General features: G+C 40.6%; 2 protein-coding genes across 4 annotated transcripts; both read left to right on the forward strand.

Annotated features, from left to right (window-relative positions):
* Nucleotides 1–268: 268 nt before the first annotated feature.
* LOC136475859 (cyclase-like protein 1) lies at nucleotides 269–3092 on the forward strand. 2 transcript variants are annotated; one of them, XM_066473498.1, is made up of 6 exons: nucleotides 269–1075; nucleotides 1447–1491; nucleotides 1792–1864; nucleotides 1963–2060; nucleotides 2297–2367; nucleotides 2751–3092. In XM_066473498.1, the coding sequence occupies exons 1-6, from the start codon at nucleotides 664–666 to the stop codon at nucleotides 2874–2876; spliced, it is 825 nt and encodes a 274-aa protein (XP_066329595.1). In that variant the 5' UTR covers nucleotides 269–663; the 3' UTR covers nucleotides 2877–3092. The 2 variants fall into 2 exon arrangements, with proteins under 2 accessions (XP_066329595.1, XP_066329596.1); XM_066473499.1 differs by lacking the exon at nucleotides 2297–2367.
* A 1995-nt stretch (nucleotides 3093–5087) lies between these two features.
* Nucleotides 5088–19328, forward strand: LOC136475856 (ribonuclease J-like). 2 transcript variants are annotated; one of them, XM_066473494.1, is made up of 19 exons: nucleotides 5088–5493; nucleotides 5705–5853; nucleotides 8991–9209; nucleotides 9470–9698; nucleotides 10138–10261; nucleotides 12574–12630; nucleotides 12751–12942; nucleotides 13030–13107; nucleotides 13395–13577; nucleotides 13675–13755; nucleotides 14742–14807; nucleotides 14897–14989; nucleotides 15467–15592; nucleotides 15672–15785; nucleotides 16058–16153; nucleotides 16231–16328; nucleotides 16499–16914; nucleotides 17163–17605; nucleotides 17749–19328. In XM_066473494.1, exons 2-19 carry the CDS (start codon nucleotides 5748–5750, stop codon nucleotides 17845–17847), a joined length of 2820 nt encoding a protein of 939 aa, XP_066329591.1. In that variant the 5' UTR covers nucleotides 5088–5493; nucleotides 5705–5747; the 3' UTR covers nucleotides 17848–19328. The 2 variants fall into 2 exon arrangements, with proteins under 2 accessions (XP_066329591.1, XP_066329592.1); XM_066473495.1 differs by lacking the exons at nucleotides 5088–5493; nucleotides 5705–5853; nucleotides 8991–9209 and having other exon boundaries at nucleotides 9526–9698; nucleotides 10138–10247.
* Nucleotides 19329–21083: the final 1755 nt, after the last annotated feature.

Consider the following 21083-nt stretch of genomic DNA (forward strand, 5'->3'; position numbering starts at 1 on the left):
CTGAATTAGTATCATGCCTTTATTTTGGCAATTAGTTGTTGCTTGTTGCCTCACATCTGCCATGTGTTGAATTTAATTGGGCTTGGCTCGTTTATAATTAATTAAATCAAATAAATTGAGGATTTGTCCCAAAATAAATGCTAGTTGCAACAAGGGTTTGATCCCACTTAAGAAATTGATAGGAATTTAAATTGGTGCTATTGCGTTCTCCTGTTGTGATATAAACAAATGCAGAAATCAGTGTAAGTTTTGAAAGAAGAGACGAAACTTCAGAACCCAATTGTATTAGCCTTCTGAATCGGCATCATGCATAGTATTTTGGCAATTGGTTGTTGATAGTTGCGATCATATCTGCCGTGTGCGACAATTTTCTCTTCGAAATGGAGAAAACCGGTACCTGTCGTTTCGCTGAGGAAGACGACGAACAGAAGGCTGGAACTCAAGCTACCTGACCTGACCTGTGCTGCAGATGCTGAAAGAAATCAAGAATCGCTTAATGCTGAAGGAAACCCCCAGGGACCAGGCCTCTCAAAAGCCGTGGCGTCCAAACAGCTCAGTTGCCGTAACATTATTGCTCAGTTGGCGCTCATCTTCTTGTCTTCTGGTCTTCTGGACTGCGTCGCGCCGTCGCCTTCTGGTCGTCTGGACTGCGAGCTCGTGGCCATGTCTGCTTCTCCTCTGATGGCGATGCTCCTGCTCGCCTCAACAGTGGCGCCGCGCGTTCCTGTCGCGCGGGGGAGCGGCATGAGCGCCGCCCACCCGGCGTACGCCGACGCCACCGCCTACGGTCCCGCCGCGGCCTCTGCCGTGGAGGCGGGGCTTGAGGAGTACGGCGGCGGGCGCATCGTGGACATCACGCACGCGTACCGGCCGGAGCTGCCGTTCCCCGGGCGGGACGGGCTTGGCGCGGTCACCCGGCTCACGGAGTCCATGGCCAACGGCTCCGTCAACAACGTGTCGGAGCTACGCATGGTGGTGCACTCCGGGACCCATGTCGACGCGCCGGGCCACATGGTCCAGGAGCACTTCGAGGCCGGCCTCGGCGTCGACAAGCTCGACCTCGACGTCCTGAATGGTAGGCTGAGTGTGTTCCTCCGTTTCAAGACGGATTCTGGATTTCTGGTATCGCGAATGTTTCCCAGTTGAGTTGAGGAAACATCACTAGTCTGAACCTGGGATGGGTGCGTTTCTTGCAGTTGCAGGGCACATTGTCAGGTTCAGAATGGATGCAAAATTGACTGAATATATTGTACTAGTACCGTTTACACCATGTTTAGAATGCAGGGATTTTACATAAATTCTGTAGGACTTCTGTATGAGGATTAACCCATTCAAACCATTCCAAATTTCTGTCTTCTACTTCAACATTCTGCATGTAAAAATGGATTCAAACCCTTGATGTTCTCATGTATGATTTGACAGAGTTTGATTCTTCTTTCTGGACAGGGCCTGCGTTACTCATTGATGTTCCGAGGCACACAAATATAACAGGTATATCACGCGTACTAATGTTTTCTATGAACTAGCTCTATCAACTTATCCGATGAATTACCACGTGAGTGCTATTTATCATTCTAATAAACATCCATACAAACTTCCTTGGAAACGTGTATTATTGTACAGAGATACCAATTTCTCTATCAAATGCATCATCATGTGCACGATCGTGCTGTGTTTGGTTCCAGTGAACAAACGACTAGCATTAGTTACACAAGTGTTAGTTTTCCTTTTAAGATGTAAATGTAGCATGAATAGTACCTAGTGTCTTAAATACCCACTTACTCCATGTAGCTCAAGCAATGGAGTCCCTAAATATCACGAAAGGAATTCGCCGAGTTCTTTTCAGAACACTAAACACTGACAGGTATGGCTCTTCTTCATCAGGATATAACATTGCAAAATTCAAATATCATTAGACAGCTGTTGTGTAGACTGCTGAACATGCAAGCAAATGTTTTCCAGGAAGCTAATGTGGACCAAGGAAATTGACACGAGTTTTGTTGGGTTCACAGAGGATGGTGCACAATGGTTAGTTGACAACACTGACATCAAGCTAGTTGGTAAGAAATTATAACCCTGACAGCATATGAAGACTAATACTGTACTGTCTGAATGAAGCTTGGTTTCTCTCGTGTGCTAGTTTCCATCTGTCCGTTACTTTTTTTTTTTATCTCGATTCAGAGTTGCTGACTATCTAGGAACCTCGAATTGTGAATAATTGTTTCTTCTTTGACTTTTTGCTACTTGGTGAATCAATACATATAGTACTTAACTTACTGATATGGAAACTATGCAGGGATTGACTATCTATCAGTTGCGGCATTTGATCACTTGATATCAGCCCATTTGGTCTTTTTAAATAGACGAGTAAGATAATGCAGTTTCCCACCTTGTGTGTAGCATCATTGCACTATTCTACTGCAGAAAAATTACATGTCAAGGTTATTAATTAATGTAATAAAAAAGCATGCATTAAATTTGCAAGTTGACAAGTTTAGCTAAGTATTAGCTCTAGAATTCCATGCCAAGTAATCTTTTGGGGGGTTGTCCTTGCTTCGTTTTGCTTCGCCAAAGAACATTCCACTTCATGTATAGTGTAGGTGATAATCAGAATGGATTGGACATGTCATCTAACATCTTATATACATTTGAATCATGGAATATTTCATCTGTACCATCGACCTGTGTTCATGACACGTATCATTGGCTAGCTTGAATAATTGGTTGATTTGTTTACTTTGTTCTCTCAGGACATAATACCAATCGAAGGTCTCAAACTAGACCATGTAAAGACTGGAGTATATATGTTGCACTGCTTACCTCTCAGACTTATTGGATGTGATGGCTCACCCATTAGGTGCATCCTTATCAAGTGATCACTAGCTGGTACTACTGAACATTATATAAAGCTGGTACTGCCGAAGGCTGGCTCGTGTACTTTCCACCTCTCTATGAAAGAAAATGATGCGTGCCATGTTGATATGCTCAAGAACAACATAGTTCATTGATACAATGTAAAAGGTATTACTGATAAGTCTGTGTTGTAAGAAATATATCTGCAGTAAAGAGAGGTAAAGCGAGTCTTCCAGTGATTCACCTAGTAATTGGATGTATCCTTGATTTGGACTGCTATTCCATTATGATAATCAGTAACACATGGCATGCATGGTAGCAATATCTATAGTCACAGTAAGCACAAGTATTTTGCTTATCGATGCAGATGTATCTGCTTTCTAGATACATTATTTTTACTACATAACTAGACATAGTGTATACACTAAAAGCCAAAACGTCTTATAATTTGGAACGGAGTGAATACAAGATAATATTTTGTGTTCGAGAGTGCCTGGTGATTTGAAATTTTACATGGATACTGTGTTGCATACCTAAGAAATCAGGTACTGCAAGTTTGTGGGCAAACCATTTTGCTACTATTCACATTCACCCAACCCAAATCCATCCCTCCTGGATCAATTATATTCATCTCCTATATCAAAATGCTTGTATTTGGCACCAGTTTGTAAACAACCCCCTGCCCCCAACACACACACTGACACACCAAAAGGTCAAATTTGGCTTAACATTTTTTTTTTGGGTGGGGGGCTTGAAAAATCAAGAAGGCCACAAAATCAGATGATTTGTTTGTCACAACTCACAGCTATCTGTTCAGTCAGAAGGAATTAAACTATGTTTCTCATCAATAATATTGTACATTACTTACATGCCTGAAGCCAATGAACACAAAAAATTGCGTGAGAAACTCAGAAACCTACATGCAATCAACCAAGCTGATCCGCGAAATATAAGAAATATCTAGAGGAAAAGATTGCAATACAGGAAGCTAACTATTGTTAAAAAGAATCAACCAATCCATCAGTTTTGTCATATATGCTGAACAATGGCCAGCTCTTTCATGGGCATGCTCTCCATTGCACCATGCATAGCAAACATTATATTCAATATCCATCCAGCTGGAGATTCTGAGAGCAAAAGAACCAAAAGCCCATTTTCAAGGTAGTACCAGCAGGCTGTCAAACTTGGTAGTGTCTTTCTGATGGATCACGGATCAGTCATTTAGGTTAGCAATCAAAACTCAGAGGCTGAGGCTTCAGTACTTTATCACATTATGACGCAGCCACAGTTCATACATAACCATGTGGAATGCATCGTAGGAGACAGGAGGTGAATGCCACACGAAGTGTTTCTGCACCTGTATTGTAATTTAACTTGTTAGTGCGAAACTAAACTGTAATTTAGTTAGGAATCTAGTTATCTCAAACTGACATTTCAGAGAACTATGGCAAAAACAATTGGCAAAGCACACTTCTTACACAAATAAACTTCAGAGTAGCTAATTTGCTACTGACATATTACTGTTATTATGTAATATTATAGATCGTTTTCCTATTAGTCTAATTCAATATTTGAAATTTCAATGCTGCCAAGTGTAACTGGACCTACTTTTTTTTAGAACAGTGAATGCAAAGAACATAGTATAGTAAGAGTACAGGTGTTCAGAACAAACAAACCTGAACTAGAGATTTATGTAATGAAACAAACTCCTCCTGTGATATTGATTTCAAGATATTCTTCAGTTGATATACATCTCTCTCCCTAAGTACAACCGCAAACTTTCTCCAGTCAAGGGCATCATTGAAAGGCAGGTCATAGTAGTCTGACAGAATAACTAAAAGGGTAGAAGAATATGTATCAGAACAATGTAATCAGGAAGGAACTAAAATACTCTATTCCCATAAAAAGGAAATAGAAAGAACAATGAGATGCACCATCAAAGTTTACAAGTAGAAATACTAACCAGGAACACAACCATAGTGTATTGAGTCAGATATACGGGCACTATTAACTTGAGAACCACCAGGACAGATACAGAACTTGGTCCGGTAAAACTGCTTCTGATAAACTAGCTCTCCGATAGCTCTACTGATCCGATTGTTGCTGATAGCAAGCTCTGTGTCATTTTCCCAAACTCGTGCTAGGATAACTCTTATTTTGGAATTGCGATGGCCAGCCCAAAAGCCAAGAATTGTCCTGATTGAATTGCAAAACAATAATAAAATATAATTTGTAATAGGCTAACAGATAGAGTTTATGATGTAGTCCCTCCAGTTCTTTTTCTGAGATGTATTTTAGTTGGGACACAAGAAACGTTTAAAGCTAGGAGAATGATAGAAGAAAATGACCATGGCGCCCAGGGTATTGTTGCCTTGGGAATATAACAATGACTAGCTGTATGAATATTTAGTCATAAATGTGATGTGTGAAAGTAATAAAGATTAATGAGAGAAAAAGGAGAGAGGCCATAATTAAACAACATGCAAGCATTATATTTTAATAAGGTGGCAAAAACAAGTCCACAGCTGCAATCAACTTCTAATTTTCCTATACCTAAGTGATTCTTAGCATTAGCTTGGAGCAATGGGCAGTGTGAAACCATGTACACTTCAAGGCATGAATGAGGAGACAACCGCACAAGTAAGTGTGTTCCATATAGAGTTTTCATTTGACATTTGAATATTTTTTCCCATTTTTTTGTGGCATTATAGCCTTAAGCACTAGAGTAAATGAACGGCCAAGAACACTAACACAATCTTGAAAATTCATTAGGATAAACATACCAGGAATTCTCCACAGTATTTGTACTGAACAATCACTAACCTGTTCTCAATATCATTTCCTCCTTCAGGTAGGGCAAACGGCTGTAGCACTTGAGGAAGGGCAATATCCTTATGCGGTATAAAGTCAACATTATAGCTTGGCGAACATACAACTCTAATAGAGTTTTTCACCATGAATGGAAGTCCTTCAAATGCTCTCACACCCACATCATGGCAGGTGACAAAAAAGTGGTCTGCTCCTAGTGTCCGGTTCCAGTAAGGATACTTGTTTATCAAACCTTCTACGTAGTCCTTAACTATCACCGTCATATTCTCATATGTAGTACCCTGCAATGCCAAAACAACACACGTACATAACTACCGTTACAAGGAAACAAGAGCAGAAATTAAAGATGAATATAATAAGCATATCAATCATACAGGGTTCCTTAAATTTGAAAATGAAAACTCAACAGGTATCCCAGAGGGAAAAACAAATGACTTGCAATTAAAGTGAAACAACAAGTTAAGAACCAAGGATCTTACATCAAAGTGATAACCTACCAAATCAATCAGCAGCCATAGGCACACATTAATTAACATACTACAATAACCCATTACAAGTGCAAGCTCAACTAAAATGGAAATTCCACAGATTCTACTCCCCCTGTCAAACCATTAATCATGATTTGTCCAAACCTTAGTGGAAGCATCACAATGCAACCAATCAAGAAAGATGATTGTAACTACACTACGCATTATGCTAACCAAAAGATTCAGAATAACCTAACTCCTATGAGGCAATATTTGACATTAGCAAATGTTCAAGTGGTTTGGGGCACGCTAAGGACAGTTCAACATTAATCCAATGCGCCAATGACTAATACCATCAGTACTGGGTTACAGCGAGATGGATAGAGTCCAAGAGAGATAGGGAAGCCACCTTGCCGCGCATCTTGTGGGGCGAGATGGGGACGAAGAAGAGGTGCGCCTGGTCGGGGTCGTCGGTGCGGAAGCGGCTCTCTCGGATGTTCTGGAAGAAGTAGCCCTCGCTGGCGTACTTCCCCGTGAGCTTGCGAGGCGTCTGATAGAATGTCTTGGGGTCGCCGTCCGGGTAGATGTACACCTTGAAGCTCCGCTCCATCTCCGCGTACCCCGCCGCGAACGCCTCCGGAGAGTGGTACACCGACGAGGAGGACTGGAGCCGGAGGAGGGGACGGGACTTGGCGGCGGGGCGGAGGGAGCGGAGTGAGAGGAAGGAAATGGAGAATAGCGCGAGCGCGGCGAGGAGGAGGAGCGCGCGGGGCAGCGGTGAGGACGCGGCGGCGCCCGGGAGGCGGCCGGCCATCGCCGGAAGTGGGCAGGAGTGAAGTGGAGGACTCCCTGTGATGCGGGGGTGGATCGAAGGGAGTGGAGAAGTTGAGGGTTTTCTGCGAAAAGAGGCGAGTCGGTCCGGTCGTTGATTCGTTTTATATAAAAAAAAATAACCCAATTGTTCGGTTAGGGCAGCGTTAAGGCAGTTTTTTTTAATCCACAAGAAGAAACCACGCGTACTAGTTTTTATGACATGCACATAGTTTTGAGTTTTTTTTGTTAAAATACTTTTATCTCCAATTACATGTTTTTCTTTATTATCTAGCTAGGTTCTCGTGTAGACATACTAGTTTATTATCTAAGAAATTATTTTCTTCTCTCTTTTTTAATTCCAATCCACATCACTATTTTTCTTAGTTGATTGACACTATAATTAATGAACATATGAATTATCTTAGTTTCTGGGTTAGGAGTGCTCTTATGTGGCTTACGCTACTGAAAAGGAGGAATACAAATATACTTTGTCACCACTGGCTCTCCATTCTTCCGTTGTTGGAAATGCAAGAATTTTAAAGAAAAATCGATAGAAAAAGCCTATCGATATTTTCGTTGGTAAATATAAAATTATGATTTTTTCCCAGTGGCAAAATCACAATCAAGAACCAATATATAGTATACAAGGACTTGATGATGGTGCATATATGACATTTTGAATTTCCATTAGCTCGCTAGCATGGAATGCCTGTGCATCTTGAGCTAGCAAAACACAGAAGATCCTCCTCCCCAGAGAGAGAAGAAGAAGAAAAAGAATGTTCAGGTTCAATTGCTAGATTTGCATCCATTTGAAACGCTCAACCAGGTTGCCCACAAGATTGGTGCCCATCTAGCTTGCCTCCTTGATTTTTGAAACGGGCACTTGAACTGCACCCATGAAAAAAAAATATCAAATACTTTATATGTAGCGTCTAATGTTATCCTCACTATAACTTCATAGAAAACTTTTGAAAACAAAAGGCATGAAAACCACTCCATGATCTATGAATAGAAGTGCAAGAAGTCATAAAAAAGGAACCATATTTTGAGAGTTCATAGTTCATAGCCATGAGAAAAAAAAACATCCTCAAACTTGATATAACATAATGAACATGAACACAACGAAAGTTATGAGACACAGATCAATTAAACTAATCATTTTGCACACTCATACTTGTCCACATTCAGATTGAGGTCATCATTATCTATTCCTCATCCTTCCCAGTGGCATCCATACTTATTTTTCCACACCCATTGGAGTATATTGGATAAGGATCAAGCTAATAGGAAAGAGATACTTGGAGTTGGAGTACAATATGATCACTATTGGAGACATGTGGCTATACCTATGTCCTACAATTTTTGTCCATACCATACCCATTTTGATGCGGATATGGATTTAGGGAGTAGCTATAAATAGCCACCAAGAGATAGGCCCCGTTCGTTTCGCTGAAAAAACAAGTCGAAACACTGTTCCCGCGGATTCGTTGTGAGAGAAAAACACCGTTCCGGTTGAAAAAACAAGCTGAAAAGTACAGATTATAAGACAAAAAAGTTCAAAGTAAAGTAAAAGCTTAATACATCCTTAGGAAAAATAGAGCTTAATCTATATATATTGGGAGATTTGTTTTTGTAAATTCTGTATTTCAATACCAAATTGATTATAATAATCTTTACATTTTACATGGTTGACGAAGAGTACTAATACGGTGTTTTCAACCGTTTGACCGAAAGCACACACTATATATTTTCATCTATAAACGAATGAGGTAAAATATGAGAAATGATGCAGAAAAATTCAATATATTCATAAGTGGCTTAAGTTTTTCTTAGTACTGTACAATTAGCGTAGAGCCGAAAAGAAAAATCTTGTAAAAAAGTGGATAAAAGAGAGATTTTGGGCCAAGCTGCCGCCCTTGCCCCATCCAAATCTCGAACGCCATTTGTCGGACAGAGAATCCAAGCAGAAACCATTCTCTTTTCCTTCTCGCACAGCAACCCTTTGATTTGTTTCAGTGAAAATTACAGCCAGTGCCACCGCCTTTCTTATCCTGGGCGTTGGACGGACGGGCCCGAGCGAGCGACTCGAGCGTCCCGCCGCCGCCGCCATGGTGGCGCTCGCCTCACTCTCGTCTCTCTGCCCCTGCGGCGTCGCCCGCCGCCGCGCTGCCTCCGCCTCCCCCTCCTCATCCGCCGCCGTTTCCATCTCGTGCTGCGCCGTCGCGACCCCGTCCTCCTCAGGGAAAGGTACGCACGGCTGCTGCCAGTACCTGTTCAATTTCAAAAGGCTAATTAGGATTCAGTTAAATGTTTATGACACTTACCATTTTACTTTGCAAAGCATCTCGGTTCCATTTCTTCAACAGGATATTTCCATCACTTCGACAGGATATTTTGGTTGTAATGTGATATAGGGATTCAAAAGTAACCTATGTAATGTGCAAATGCATTATTATTGTGCTCATAGATATTCACAGGACAAGGGAACTCTCTCCTGATGTGTGCAGGGCCCCAGGAATCTAGAACACCCCGAAGAAGGCTGAGGAAAACCGAGGGTGCCACCAAGAGCTTGGAAGATTCGGTCAAGCGAAAGATGGAGCAGTTCTATGAAGGGGCCGATGGTCCTCCTCTGCGAGTGCTCCCTATTGGCGGTCTTGGGGAAATCGGCATGAATTGCATGCTCGTGGGGAATTATGACCGATATATCTTGATTGATGCTGGGGTTATGTTCCCAGAGTAAGTAATCGAGACGATATCTTTCTCCCGCTTACACTACAGTTCAGCCCTCATTATTTTTAATGCCTTTTCTTATATAATTATGTGTGTGTAACGGCTTAAGTTTTTTCCTTCCTGACGCCCACATGTGTGAAAAAATTGTCAACAAATTCGATAAATAATCATTTATATGGTATCATGCTGCTGGATACTGAATTAGCAATTAGCATTTTTTTCTGCAGTTCTGTGCTTAGGCTCAAGTAATGTTCCTGTATAATAGAAAGTCGTATGTATGAGCCTGGCTTCAGTAAATAAGTCTCTTGTAGTCTATGTCTATCACACTGCCCTGCCACATAACAACTCAGCATTTTCTACACATTATAGATGTATTCTGTATACATTTTCCTTAGCACGTATGCTGGTTTTTCACTGAATTAGAGTCTGTTTAAAAATGTGTCAGTTATGATGAGTTTGGTGTGCAAAAGATTATCCCAGACACTGCGTTCATCAAGAAATGGAGCCACAAAATTGAAGCAGTTATCATCACGCACGGCCATGAAGATCACATCGGTGCGTTGCCTTGGGTAAATAATTCTCCTGCTTCTTGAGTAAACCATTCGAATTCATCATGTTTGCTTGGCTATGATCTGCGACACACTTTAATACTTTAGTCACATGCAAACCAACAACCCTTTGTTGAGTCTCAGCTCCTTCTACAGTCTAATTGTCTAAACAGCGGAAAGGAGAATTTGTGGTACTTGTTTGAAAGTTAGATGTTTTGTGTACAGGCTAGTTAATTTGGTACCTGCTTGTTCCTTTGTTGAATTTTAGTGTAATTTACAGAAACATTGGATGGATATTCTTTTTTTGGTTTGAAATGTTGTAGTACATAATTCATGATATATAGTGGTCCAGATCATTTTATGCTGATATTAATCTAGAACATGGACTACTGTAAAATTCTCTCTTTATTCCTAAATTGGTCTCTACGAAAAAAATATGTGGACCAGTGCCCCCACAAAAATTGTAGTTTAGACATAGTAAATTAGTAATACTATATAATTGTTATAAAAAAATGCTCTCATGCTATTATACGTTACAGAAGTTCTACTAATATACAAGTAGAAAAAAAGGCCAAATGTGATTATTAGATATTGTGCTAATATCCTGCATGGAATATATTTTTGAACAAAGGTAGTAGGAAACATCCAAATTCTTGTTTTAGTACAATGATAGGTAGTCTAGATTTCCCCTTTGTTTGTCATCAACGATCAACATTATAATACTAGTTGCCAGCTGAGTCATTTGTGATATGGCATAATGTGGCAGTGAATAATCCATTATTCCTAGCAGCAAACTTCATTTTCCCCTAATAGCATGGGTTAAGAAACTCAGAATCAGATCGATGTCAGTTGAATCCAACAAAATGCGCCATCAATGCGATGCCACCTTTATATTGTTTGTAAACATGAATATTTTTTTCTTTCTCGATTCTGTAGGAGAGCTCCACGTCATTGTATTAAGGAGTAAAATGGTTCGAGTACAACGAACACATGCACAAAGAAAAAGGAACACCCTAGTTTCTCTTTGGACATAGGTGCCATGAACAGAAATGAGAATGGCCAACTGAAAGATCCAACCTACAGCCATAGAACCCTCAATCATTTGCTCCCGGTGGGCACCAAACCTTGGCATTGCCGGAGATTCTGACACAAAATGCAAACAGAAGTAATGTACTACAATGATTTGATAAGCAAGGTCTTCTAATTTATAGGAAATAGTCATTATCTTGTATAACCATGAAGGCACCAAACCTTGGCATTGCCATAGATGTCCCACACAAAATGCAAACAGAAGTAATGTGCCACAATGATTTGATTAGCAAGATCTTCTAATATGTAGGAAATAGTCATTGTCTTGTATAACCACGATATAAGAAAGAGGTTCCTTCACAATTACCTCTGCTTTAAGGGCAGAACAAGATTCAGTTATAAATTAATGGATAATGGATTATTTTGACTCAATACTCAAAAGAACTATAACTTCTAGTGCCAGCCAACTTCTGTGTGTTGAGCTACTGCCACACTGAGCATCATTGTTACAACGCTTAAATTCTGTCACGGCTAACAATTCTGAAATCCTGCACCTGCTTGTCATAGACCATGGTCCCGTTTCAACTAAGCAAGGCGAGGTGCTTCATAAGACGAATGGGACCATGCCAATGTATCCTTTGACAACAAATGAGTAGGGTTGGGGGAGTGTTGTATGACAGGTAGGGCTGCAATATCAGATGGATAACATGTGATGTAATTATTATTGTGAGAGCAATACCTAGTGTAGTTGAAGGTGTGTCTCTGCAAAATAAATCAGAAAAGTTGCAGTTCTCTAGAAAATAGGCCAAAGCAGACGTAGTTTCTGAATTTAGTCGTTGTGAATTATCTAAATTTGAGGGACATATCTGGCATCTGAAGTGATACTGTTTTGTTTATCTGACATCTCAGGTCCTGGGTTCGACTCCCTGTTGGAGCGAATTTCAGGCTAGGGTTAAAAAAGTCCCTTCGTCTGTCCCACGCCAAAGCACAGGTCTAAGGCCCGGTCTGGGTCGTGGTCGTTCTCACATGGGCTATGGTGCTGCTATGTATGGGTGGGGTAGGGGTTTGGGGGTTTTCTCAACCTGTGTGAGGTCTTCTTCATATGTCCGCTGATGTTTTTTGAATTCCCATCTCAATATGGAAGTACTTGACATGGTATCTGGATATTTATTTTTGCGGAGAATGTGATATCTGGATATTATGCAGATCCTTGTAATCTATTGCGGCAATTGCGCTGAATTTCTATCTGTATTTGGAATTATCATAAGCTCTTATTTCCCTTCAAACATTTTTACTGTTAATAGGTCATTCCAGCACTCGATTCAACAACACCGATTTTTGCATCATCTTTCACCATGGAGGTAACACTGAAAATTGTTTTGATGGCTAGTCACATCAATTGCCATTTTGCCCTGTTGAACGACCTGCATAAAATTTTTAGATCTTCAGAATTTTGAAATGCATTATTGATAATTGGGCAGCTAATAAAGAAGCGTTTGAAGGAGTTTGGGATCTTCCTCTCATCCAGGCTTAAGGTTTTAAGAATTAAAAAGAGATTTCAGGCTGGACCTTTTGAAGTCGAACCCATCCGTGTAACTCATTCAATTCCTGACTGTTGTGGCTTAGTGCTTCGCTGTGGTGATGGCATAATTTTCCATACTGGTGACTGGAAAGTAAGTTAGATCAGCAATAAGTGTATTACTAGAATTTATGTAGAGACTTTTAACTATTTTACATAACTTTATTATTTTCTCTTGTAGATTGATGAATCACCCGTGGATGGAAAAATTTTTGACCGACAAGCATTGGAGGAGCTCTCCAAAGAAGGTGTTACTCTTGTAAGTCAATCCAATATCTTGTGCATATGGATTACTTTTGTTTGTTGAATGAAGGTCTTTGATTTTGGTTGTTGTCTGGCTTCAAAGATGCATTCATGCAGCTATGAAGTATGAACATATTAAAAGATTAGGAATAGTTGTGCAATATCAATAGATTAATGAAGTGTTCACCTAGGTCTGACCTATACTAATATGATCAGCTCTTTGTTGATATGTTCCTGACATTGCTTCTTTCTTTTCCCTCCCGCCGCACCCCCCCCCCCCCCCCCCCCCCTCCCTAATACAAGATGATGAGTGACTCAACAAATGTTCTATCCCCTGGAAGATCAATCAGCGAATCTGTTGTTGCTGGTTCATTGTTGCGCCATATTTCGGAAGCAAAAGGAAGAGTAATTACGACACAATTCGCCTCAAACATACATCGAATTGGGAGCATCAAAGCTGCTGCAGATTTAACTGGTCGAAAAATGGTAATCTTTTGAAATTTTGATTCGGCAGAGTGTTACTTTACTATGTTCAATTTCGATGATGTTTTAACTAGTTTGTAGTTTCGGTGGGCTAGAACAGGTGTTTGTTGGAATGTCACTCAGGACATACCTTGAAGCTGCTTTCAAGGATGGAAAGGCACCACTGGATCCATCAACCTTGGTATGCTGCAACTTTATTAGATTAGTTAAATGTTCTTTGTGTTTATTGCTACTGTGATGTTATGAATGATGCAATATTTTGAATGGACTTCTTTCCTTTTGTGATACATGCAATTGATATGCTAGTATCGACATACGTTGACATCCTTTGTGAGAATAATTTGTTTCTGCGTCCTTTTATAGTCTATAGTTTTATTAGCTTCAGCTATCTACTTTACCTCACATGTTATCATATACCTTATAAGAAAATATATACAGAACTCATCGGAGTTCACTGAAGGTGTTTGAGTGCTATTTGCTTCAGTTTAACGTGGGTAGGTGGCGATTTAATAGTGGTGGAAATTGAAAAGGTAGTTCTGCTACCTTTGGGTACGCAGATCTTTTAGCCCATCACATTCAAATAGTTGAGTGCTAGTTGCATCAAGCCTGACACCTTGTAGAGTAACTTGATGCTTCCATTTGGGTCTGTGGATCTTTTAGCCAATATTATCAGACGGTTGACTTTGCAGCAGGTCTGGCAGCTTATAGAGTAATTGATTCTTGATTGTATTTATCCAGGTGCATAGCTTTCTATTTGCCTTAACATTCGTCAGCGAGTCAGTGTTTCCTTCTTTGTTAATGGCCAGCAGATCCTTCGATGTCCTGGCAAAAATGTATGCAAGCATTTTTTGTTTAAATATCCTGCTACTAGCAGGCACCATCTATGGGTTCCTGCTGGGAGGACTTGAGTTTATTTAATGTAAACATATAATGAAACAATTGCAATCTCAGTTGTCGTGTGCAAATGCTTAGGCATGTTAAATGATTATGAGTAATAGTCTGACTTGATGGTTGAGTTATTTTCAGATATCACGATAGTTTACCTTAAGTTGACGTCAACACATAGATATGCTACATGATTTCTCTGTTGGTGCAATCTTTTGACATTACATATTATGATTTTACAGAATGTAGTCTTCCTAATTGCATAGTTGAAACATCCTGCAGGTCAAGGCAGAGGACATGGATGCGTATGCCCCTAAAGATCTTCTGGTCATCACTACGGGTTCACAAGTAAGACATACATGCTATAGGCCTAAATTTTTCAAATGCTCTCATCAGCCACCTTAAAACTCTTGCATCTCTGTATTCAAATTTGCCAGGGAGAGCCACGGGCAGCTCTGAATCTTGCATCTTATGGGGGAAGTCATGCTCTTAAACTATCAAAAGAGGATGTCCTCCTTTATTCAGCTAAGGTATTACTATTTATCCTTCACTTTATTTTCCTGATAGCTTTCACAATATTTGAGATTAGTCACATGGGAGGTGTCATACATGTTAGCTATCTAGGCCTGTTTTATATTGGTTATATATTCACATAAGTGGGTGCTCTTAATGCTGGCAGCTGTATTGAACAAGACTTGCTTATATTATGAAGAAAATTATTTTCATATTTGAAGGCTTGTACAAATTATTATTTACTTTTAGTCAAGATAATGCCTGGAAAATGATACCAAATGTACTAGAAGTGGAAAACATTGAGAAGTAATGTACCTTTTATGTATGATACTGAACATGCTAGTGAAAAAAAAAAACATCTGGAAATAGTTCTGTATTTTTTCCTTAATCTTTATAATCATTCCAGAATGCGAATGCCACCTTACGCAAAAAAATGCTTTTCTTTTGGAAGTTAGCATTGCAATTTATTGTCCTGCATATACTTTTCTTTTCAGGTTATTCCTGGAAACGAGACACGGGTAATGAAGATGATGAATCGTCTCACTGATCTTGGCCCAAAAATTATCATGGGTAAAGATTCTGGCCTGCATACCTCTGGGCATGCCTACCGAGAGGAGCTGGTAAATTTTGTTCTCCTTGTTTTATGGTGTTGTGATGTTGCCTTAAGATGATAACAGGCCTTTGATTTATTATTTGCAGGAGGAAGTTCTTCGGATTGTTAAACCACAACATTTCTTGCCTGTTCATGGAGAACTCCTATTTCTCAAAGAACATGAATTACTTGGAAGATCAACTGGCATAAGGCACACAACTGTAAGTAATCTCAGTAACTTGGCGCTCTGGATTTGTATGCCAAGGGAGAGAATATGTGCATGGTTCTTAGTCTGCAGTGGCTATTGAATTTCAACAAACAGCAAGAAACGTAGGGCCTTTCTGCTACAATAGCAGTGGAGTATTTACAAAAGAAACTTGTTTGATCTGTATTTTTTTTTTCAAATTCCAAGAATTATTTGCATTGCCATAATACAGCAAAGCTCATATTTGTTAGCATTGGTAGGGTTCTTAGATTGCTACTATAATTGCAGGTAATAAAAAATGGTGAGATGCTTGGTGTGTCACATCTAAGAAACAGAAGAGTTTTGTCCAATGGGTTTGTTTCATTAGGGAAGGAGGATCTTCAGGTGAACCATTTATTTTATACCATCGTTTTTTCTGTCTTTAACAGCTATGATGTCTAACATGACATATGATATTACAGCTGATGTATAGTGATGGTGATAAGGCTTTTGGTACATCCACTGATCTCTGCATTGATGAGAGACTAAGAATTGCATCTGATGGCATTATTTTTGTCAGGTAGTTTCCTGTACAGTTTTGGAGTATTTTCTAGGTTTATCTTTAGCAAAAATTTCTCCTCTCGTGTGAAATGAGAGTGATTTATGTCGAGCTTTGTAATAGTCAAAATGGTAAAACCATATATAGTGTTGTTCCGTGCACCTAAACATTTTACATGTTATTCCTTGCAGCATGGAGATCTTCCGACTTCAGAAGGAACATGGTTTAGCGCAGTCAGGTTTGAAAGGAAAATTTAAGATTACTACAAGATGTCTATGGCTTGATAATGGAAGATTGTTGGACGCACTCTACAAAGCTGCTCATGCTGCATTGTCAAGCTGTCCTGTGAATTGTCCACTTAGTCACATGGAGAGGATGGTAGCTGAAATCTTGAGGAAAATGGTACGGAAGTATAGTGGGAAGAGGCCTGATGTCATTGCGGTTGCTACGGAGAACACCATGGCAGGTTTCTCAGAACACCTCAATGCTAAATCATCTGGAAATTTTGGACCTTCCTCAGCTACTAGCCATCTGAGCAGGAGTCCAGCTACAAGTCTTGAAGGCAGTTATAAAACACGCCCAGACAACCCAGAGGTGGATGCTGAAGGTACTCTTAACAAATTGTCTTATGAATTACTCTAAATCTGTAGTATCTTCGAATAAGGTGTTGCATAGCATGTCTTGAAACTTTAGACTGATCTGCAGGTCAGGTATAGTCCCACACTCAAACTGGCATCAAGTGTCTCATTTTGTATTGACTTGTTACTTTTTCATTAATTCATAAAGCTGTGCATTTGTTCTATGCTTTTTCATTGTCTGATACTGTGTTAACCCTGTCACTACTTTGTCACACAGAAACCCTTCCTGAGGCCGTGAGAACAACACCTGATGATGCAACCACAAGCTCCAATGGTGAAGCATTCTTCTCTTCAGATTTACATCAGCCTAAAACACTGGAGCACTTTTGGGAGTCATTCAAATCCCCTACAGCTGTTAAAATTGCACGGATTGTCAATGGGGGGAACAAACAAAATCTGGGCAAGATTGGCATAATGGGTAAGGACTCACCAATCCAGTCAGCTCCTGCTCCAGTTAAATCTTCAAAAAAGAACAAGTGGAAACCTGAGGAAATTAAGAGCTTAATACAGATGCGTGGCGAAATGAATGAGAAATTTCAGAGCGTGAAAGGAAGAATGGTTCTATGGGAGGAGATTTCTGATACCATGTTGAACCAAGGAATAAGTCGTACACCGGCACAGTGCAAATCTCTATGGACATCGTTAGTTAAGAAATATGAGGTTAGGGATAATTTCTGTTTCTTCTGAGTCCTAAAAAATCACTGGAGCAAGTATAGAAGGTTGTTTTGCTCAAGCAAGATAGCTGACATGTATTTCAGATTATGTTGCAATTTCTGACAGTAGTAATTCTCTGACGTTGGCAGGAAAGCAAGAAGGATACGAAAAGCATGAAGACATGGCCGTATTTCTCGGCCATGGATAGGATTCTATCGCAGCAAGGGGAAATGGCAACCAAAGGATAGAAAAGACTCTAGGTTAGTGGTAGAAATTTAGCAGCCTGTTCGCTTGCTCGTAAACGATCGTAAATTTCCAGCCGGAAATAGTGTTTTTCTCTCACACCAAACCAGCCAGCAGTAAATAATCCACGACACGATACGGCCTCCCGAACAGGCTGTAGAACATTGATATGTTGTAGCAGAGCCCAGTCAATATAGTCTAGGGATCGGATTCCCCTGTTTTGAGTAAGATAGACGGTAGCACGAGATCGAGAATTCGAGATGCCTCGACTAGCTGGGAATCGGGGGCTTCAGGGCCTTGTCAAGCACAGGCTGGCTAACAACAGTTACTGTACTTGTTACTGTACCGTGGACTCCATGAGTGAAGGTACGATTGAGCTGCACGAGCTACACTGTTGATTGGTTCGTGTACAAACGGCATGTCATGTACGTGTACTTTTCTTCACAGTACCTGACTAGTGCATGAGATGTTTTGAGGAGCTAGTGTTCATATACATCAATGGTGGATATATATAGCTAAGCTAGCCAGGCGAGAATATTGTCGTGAGACACTTGGGCCTTGCGGAGAACGTTAGATCGATCATCACTGCACACCTGACGTGTCGAGTATATGCGCCTTTCTCCTGCATGGTTTGCCGCGGTCGAGGCACTGAACCTTGATGTACTCGTGTGCCACATGATTATTATTGTTCGTGTTGTTGTCCAACAGAAGAAAATTGAGACGCGAGACTTGTGTTGCTGTGGTGTCACCAGCGGTGGAGCCTGATCTAAAACAAAGGAGACGCGAGGCTCGTGGAGCGTCTGTACAAACGGACCTGGACTACTTGCCCACGCCGTCCCTGCCCTCGTCGCCTGGAGCCATCTTCGTCCGCACCGCTCACGCCCCCGCCGCCGCCGCGCACAGCGAGCTCGACGCGCTAGGCGCTCACTAGCTCGCTCCCGGACTTGTGTCTCCCGTTGCGGCCGTGCTCCATCCGCATGCCCCTGCCCCCTGCCTAGGTCCATGCCGCCGGTGAGCTCCACATCGGCGACCTCCGCGCCACTCCGCGGCTTCGAGCTCCATGTCTGCATCGAGCTCCGCGTCAATGAGCCTGTCCAAGCAGATGCTACGCTGAAAGCACTGTTGCAATAGTATGTTTCAAGTGTTTCTGTATGTTGCAAGTGTTGTATATCAATGTCGCAAAAGTTGATCGAAATATTGCACATGTTGTAATGGCTATACACGTATATTTCAAGTGTATGTTCTAAATATTTCATTCGTTTATAGGCAAATAACATAAGTATATTAGCCAAAACAAGGACAAGGATCGATGTGTTATGGCTTGGGTAAGTTAAGTATGCTACCTATAACTTTACAGCATGTAGTAACTCATTTCGGTGTTCATTGGCACACGTGATCACCAGTTTTTGTGCTTCTTTGGCTAACGAGTTGTTTGTCACTAAAATTTGGATTGTTTTAATAGGCTTTATTTTCAGTTCAATTTTGTTTCTGTTGTCTTATTTACTAGTGTTATTTGTTATTTTGTAGGTTAACATTCATTTTTATCCACTGAAGTTTTGTATTTCACCCATCTAAGATACAATTATAACCTTGTTCATTCGGTCTGTTGGAAAACAATATAAGAACTAAGGATTTTTATTTGATGATGGATGGAAAGTTGTTGGATGACAATTTTATGATGAACACTATAATATCGTTGGACAAACAGATTATCCACGTCTGTCCGAGATTAAGAGAAGTGTAAGTTTTTGTTACTCTAAACAATAAATATGTTTCTAAAATTATATGATTTGTCTTATCTGTTGCGGACTTAGTATATGTTGGGGACCCCAACCATTATGTTCAGGGCTACCATCATAACATTCTTAAACATGTATATCAAGAGTATTACATTTGGTAATGCTGCCAACAAAAATGAGAGAGTAAAGCAGAGAATAAGGGAGAGACCTGAATGAGTGAGGGGCAAGTGAGTCGCCTCTCCTCCTTTTATAGGGGAGGTTTTCATTATTTCACCGGTGGAGCTTGTTTTTTATAAAAAAACAACAGAGGCTACAAATGGGCCCTAAATATTATTTTGTAAGCCCCTAGGCTAAATGTTGCTAGTGTTTTGTCTACATATTGTAAAAATAGATCTATATGTTGCATATACATGCATGTTGTAAGCATATGTTTCAAGTGTTTTTAGGTGTTTCATACATATGCTTACAAGTGTTTCATCCGGATGTTGTATATGTTTGCAATGGTTTTTAAATATTTTCATGTGTTTTTGTAAGTGTTTCAAACACTTGGTTCAAGTGTTTCATCTATTTTCTTTTCTATGTTGCAACTGCTACATCTGGATGTTTTAAAAGTGGAACGAGTGTTACACATAGGATGCGCGCGGGAAGTAGCCAGCGGCGCGGACGACGTTCGGGGCGGCGTGGGCGACGTCGGGGCAGCGCGGGACCACTACTGATACACTCCCTCGCGAGCCTGACACGCTAGGCGCTCGTTCACTCCCTGTGCGGGCAGCGTTCGGGCGCTAGCAAGTGCGAGGAGCAAAATACAAGAGACGTGATTGGATAATGGATGAATTGATGCCTAGGCTTGGTGCTAAATAAGTTGTAGCCTAGCTTAATGGGTCCATCACATCCCCATCCCACTGATCCCTTCGTCCAGACAGCTCATAGTAGGGGGCAGTTTTTTTTTTATCCTTTTTTATTCAATATTTTAATAATAATTGCTCCTAAAAAATTTTGCGGATCTGACCTTTTTGGTCCCACCAGTGCCGCTGGCGTGACCAAATAACGTTGTCGCGCCACATTGGCGGGCAACATCTGCAACGTTAGACGACGTTTCCAACGTGAAAAACCTTGTCAACTTAGATCTCATTGTAGATCTTAACACAATACTGTCACATCAGAGGGAGTGGCGTGACAAAGTTTTCCACGTCGAAAACTTCGTCTAACATGACAGATGTTGCCGCGCCAATGCATGTGACGCGATAACGTTGTTGGGTCGCGCTAGCGGCACCGGGTGACCAAAAGGGTCAGATCTACAAAAAAATTTAGAGCGATTATTATTAAAATATTGAATAAAAAAGATTTAAAATAAAAAAAATCCTGGGGGCAGCAGTCCAGCTTCGCCTCCAAGAAGCTCCGCCAGACCAAAGATTTTTTCTTTTTCCATAAAAAAAATGGTCCACATTACTTTCCATGGTCTATGCATGTCTAGAAAAAAAATCATGTACTTCTTAAATAAA

This window comes from Miscanthus floridulus, chromosome 8 (genome assembly GCF_019320115.1).
Source record: "Miscanthus floridulus cultivar M001 chromosome 8, ASM1932011v1, whole genome shotgun sequence".
Lineage (NCBI taxonomy): Eukaryota > Viridiplantae > Streptophyta > Magnoliopsida > Poales > Poaceae > Miscanthus > Miscanthus floridulus.

Bases quoted from the DNA above. Each gene is read 5' to 3' on its own strand.
- LOC136475859 (XM_066473498.1), top strand. From the start codon at position 664: ATGTCTGCTTCTCCTCTGATGGCGATGCTCCTGCTCGCCTCAACAGTG. The intron at 1,492-1,791 runs GTATATCACGCG...TACTCCATGTAG, and splicing joins GAGGCACACAAATATAACAG to CTCAAGCAATGGAGTCCCTA. The intron at 1,865-1,962 runs GTATGGCTCTTC...AATGTTTTCCAG, and splicing joins AGAACACTAAACACTGACAG to GAAGCTAATGTGGACCAAGG.
- LOC136475856 (XM_066473494.1), top strand. From the start codon at position 5,748: ATGCGGTATAAAGTCAACATTATAGCTTGGCGAACATACAACTCTAAT. The intron at 5,854-8,990 runs GTGACAAAAAAG...TGAAAATTACAG, and splicing joins TCACACCCACATCATGGCAG to CCAGTGCCACCGCCTTTCTT. The intron at 12,631-12,750 runs GTAACACTGAAA...ATAATTGGGCAG, and splicing joins CATCATCTTTCACCATGGAG to CTAATAAAGAAGCGTTTGAA.